General features: G+C 35.9%; 2 protein-coding genes across 2 annotated transcripts in view; one reads left to right on the top strand and one right to left on the bottom strand.

The window, feature by feature from the left end:
- LOC106314267 overlaps positions 1-578 on the bottom strand; it is a 1641-nt gene extending 1063 nt beyond the window's left edge. The window contains exon 1 of the mRNA XM_013752171.1: positions 329-578. Within this exon, the coding sequence (XP_013607625.1) occupies positions 329-578 (250 nt within the window). The remainder of the gene's footprint in view (positions 1-328) is intronic.
- A 1682-nt stretch (positions 579-2260) lies between these two features.
- Positions 2261-2785, top strand: LOC106314266 (pathogenesis-related protein 1-like). The gene has a single exon (XM_013752170.1). The coding sequence runs from the start codon at positions 2261-2263 to the stop codon at positions 2783-2785; it is 525 nt and encodes a 174-aa protein (XP_013607624.1).
- The last annotated feature ends 1544 nt before the right edge of the window (positions 2786-4329 follow it).

Raw genomic sequence — 4329 nt, 5'->3', positions numbered from 1 at the left:
ATATGAGGAAGCTTGAATGATCCTGGTTCTTCATCCACATTTGTTGATAGTGTATACGATGCGGGGAGATGTCTAGTTACATTGTTTTCTTCACAAAAACGAATGAACTCAGAAGATGTGAACTCTCCTCCTCTATCAGTGCTAAAAGTCTTGAGTTTTAGCTTCGTTTGATTCTCCACGTACTCCTTGAACTTTTTGAACCAATCGAACGCTTCACTCTTCTCTCTTTGCAGCATCGTCCACATATATCTTGAGTAAGCATCAATTAAGACAAATACATATCTATTGTTTGCTGGTGTTGATGGTGATATCGGACCCCACAAGTCACCATGTACCAACTCCAATGTGTGTGATGCTCGATACTTTGCTTTAGGCGGGAAAGACTTCCGAGTTTGCTTCCCAACTAAGCAGGTGCTGCATACATCTTTCTCGTCTATCACCTGAGGCATCCCTACTACCATCTCCTTGTCTACCATATTCTTCATGACTCCAAAGTTCACATGTCCTAGCCGTGCATGCCACGTCCATGTAACATCAATTTCTTGTATTTGAAGACACTTCAGAAATTCAACCTCCATTGGCGTCTTGTACAATCGGTTTGGTTGCCTTGCGACTTGTACTAATAGCCTTCCACGGGGATCATTCAGCATTAGTAAGTCTTCTTTCATATTAACCTCACAACTCATCTCGGTTTCTTGTCCAAGACTTATGATATTGTGTTTAAGACTTGGGATGTAGTAGATATCTTTGAGTGATCTTCTCTCCCCTGTTTTTCCGATGAAGCCCAACAATCTCGACGTTTGATCCATCACCAAATTTGACTTTTCCTTTGATGCTCTCGTTTAGGTTTGAGAAGAACTCTCTCTTGCCTGTCATATGGTTACTTGCACCATTGTCAAGGTACCATATTCTCATCTTTCCATCGCATTCATCAACCCTCTTAGGAAACACTCTCTCTTCGTTGAGGAATACTACTTCATGCATATATAATGCATCTGCTTCTTGTGTTTCCGTTAGGTTAGCTTCTTCTCTTGGTCGTGTAGGACAATGTGACACGAAGTGCCCCATCTTGTCGTATCTCCAACATTTAACTTTAGAATAGTCCTTCTTGGTCTTGTCTGAAGCTTCTCCTCCTTTGTTATGACCATCAGAACTAGTAGACCTTCCTCGTCCTCTTCCTCTTCCACCATAACCTCTACCTCTGCCTCTTCCTCGCAAGTTTTTATGGCTTCCACGACCTTGCGTATCATTCTTCACAAACATTAGCTTCGATTGATCTTCATCTAGGGTTTCCTCTTTTATGCGTTCTTCGAAAGCCTTCAATCTCCCAACAATGTCTTCGAATCCCGTTGAATTTAGATCCAACCTTGTTCTAACGAAGCTACGATGTGAATGAAATTTGTTCTTGGAAGTCCCTTCAGAAACTTCTTTATCAGCTTTGATGCTTCCATTATCTCTCCTAACGCGGCTGCTCTCGATGCTAAGCCTGAAAGTTTTCCTGTTTAGACATCCACCGTGTCTGTGTCTGCCATCTTCAGTTTGTCGAACTTAGACATCAAAGTCTGTACCCTCGCTTCTCTCACGCGATCAGCACCTAGGTTAAGGGATTTGATAGCTTCCCAAATCTTCTTCGATGTATCATGTTCTCCTATATGAAGTATTAGCGCTTCCGGGACTGATTGAAAGATCAGAGCAATCGCTATATTCTTCTTCTTTGCATCATCACTCCCTGGATCAATTGTATCCCAAACTTCGTATAAACAAAGCATTACTTTCATTCGCATCGACCATACGGTGTAGTTGGTCAATGATAGCATTGGACATCGTATGTCCTTCTTCATCTCAAGACCTTTATCACGTCATTGAGAATTGTTATTGTCTCCCATGTTTTGATCGAGTTACAACTCCTCTTGTAAACGATCTTCGAAACCTGGAGCTCTGATACCAATTAAAGTTGCACAAACACAAAGATTATAAGAACTTCTCTTCTTATTAGATCAAGAAACTTTCTCAAAACTAAACCTTTCAAAGTGTTTCTCTTGATAGAACATCTCTCCATGAGACTTCTTTTTATATAGGACGAAGCTACATCTTTTTCTAATAATAATATGAAAATATTCATAGACTCGATATGTTTTCCTTTTTCCTTAACCCATCAAACTTCAACTTGCTACTCAAGTTAATTGAATTTATCCAACAGGAACAACAATCAGAACATAGATCACGTAAGTTCCAAGAAAATTTATTAAAAATAAAACAAATGTTTTCCTTCGTTGTAGTCCTTACATTACTCTGTGCCTTTTTAACCCACGCCTATGGTCTGCCAAGTGTGAAGCCAATCGATGATGTTCAACCGGAGAAAACTGTACAGGCTCACAACGAGATTCGAGCAGCGGTCAAGGTGGCTCCATTGGTATGGAACGAAACCCTTGCGGTCTATGCACAGAACTATGCCAACAAGCTTTCCAAAACCGGAAAGTGTGCGCATACTGACATGAAACATTCTGATGGGCCTTACGGCGAAAATATCGCAATTGGTTGGGTCCAACCCAAGGATCAAATGAGCGGTCCGATCGCGGCTATGTTTTGGTTGACAGAGAAGCCTAATTATGATTATGCCACCAACAAGTGCAAAGGTATTTGCGGGCACTACACTCAGGTCGTGGCCAATCAATCAACCAGTGTCGGTTGTGGCTCGTACAGGTGTCATAATAATGAGTTGATTTGGATTATATGTAATTATTTTCCGAAACCTATGGGTGATGCGAATACTCGTCCTTATTGATGATTTTCAATTGGATGTAGCAAAGAGAATGAAAATGGTAATGTGAATTTATAGAAAAGATAATATATTACGTTAATGACCCACTTTGGTATCGTATAGGGTGACAGAATTTTTTTAAATGTTAAGTTGAATCATTTGAATAGTGGCTATGTGTTGATGTTAGTATGTGTAATTTATACTAGACGTAGGCACAATTCTAGCAGCAAAATTCGGTCTTCAGGCTCGGCCTTGTATGCTCAAATGTGTTGAGGAGCTTTAGGATGATGTTAAAGTCACCATGAGACTCTGTGGCTCCTATACTCCTATATAGAATAATGAATCAAAATAACTTTCTCCAACATCCGAGGCATACTCTACCTCAACGGCTTTTTCAGAAAACATTTTAACCGATTTCCGAATTAACTAGTATATATTTTACCCACAATAAAACAGATCCACGACTGATTTAAGACCATGGTAAATGGTTTATCTAATTTATGAAATCTCCAATAAACTTTGCATCTGACCAAGTTATTAAAAAAATTACATTTTTAAGGAACAAACTAGATCTTGACCCGTGCGGCCGCACGGGTATTTGCTTTCGTAAACATTTAAAATTAAATACATACATTATTGTACTAATTAAATTAGAAGAGACTAATTAATTAAATATAATTGAGTTATTTTTATTATTCTAAAATTTTAAACGATTTTGATTAATTTATTTTCAATAAACCAATAAATTAATCTGATAATTTAATCTATTTTATAGTTTTTTATGGATTGCAAAATTGAATTTTTGATTTTGATTTAAATTAAATAAAAGATTGTATATCTTCTAAATTTATTAGGTAGCTAAATATTAGGCAATTTCGTAATAATTTTTTGGAAATTGTTATTTATAAGGTCAATGGCATTGGATAGTAATTATTGAGGAAAACTTAGGGTTAAGATTTATTTGTACTTTAGTTTTAATAGTTTAGATGTCAAATCTGATGTAGATTGTTTCAAACCCTAGCTCAGTGGGTAGAAAAAAATTTGTTGCATGGTATTTTGAATAAACACCCAGAAACTTAAAATTTAAAAGGTCAAACCAAATTTGATCAAAAATAAAATAAAAGGTCAAACCAAATTTGATCAGAAAAGAAAATAAAAGGTCAAACGAAAAACCCTGAAGTTTGATATAAAATCTTCAAAAATCATTAATAAAAGTAAATTCCATAAAAATACTCCAACTAAATTTTGTTAAGCTTTTTAATACACAAACTTTTTTGTTACCCACTTTAATACCTCAACTAATTATTTTGCCCATTTTAATACAATTATTTTAAAGCTATGTTTATTTTAATTCCCAATTTTTTTATTTGAATCAAAAATATTAATAAGTTTCAAACGGAATTTAAAAAAAAAATCTCCATAGTCTAAGAAAAAATCTTTAAAATTCACACTTTTATTTTAAGTTATAGAAAAGAAAGTAACTAAATTATGGATAAAGTTATAAATTTATAAAAACTTAATTTTGAAGGAAAATAAATAATTTTGTTTCGTATTCCCCCCCCCCCCCC

The sequence above is a fragment of the Brassica oleracea genome, chromosome C9, assembly GCF_000695525.1.
Source record: "Brassica oleracea var. oleracea cultivar TO1000 chromosome C9, BOL, whole genome shotgun sequence".
Taxonomy (NCBI): Eukaryota; Viridiplantae; Streptophyta; class Magnoliopsida; order Brassicales; family Brassicaceae; genus Brassica; species Brassica oleracea.
The sequence above is the reverse complement of the archived record's forward strand: the minus strand, read 5'-3'. Positions and strand labels throughout refer to the sequence as shown.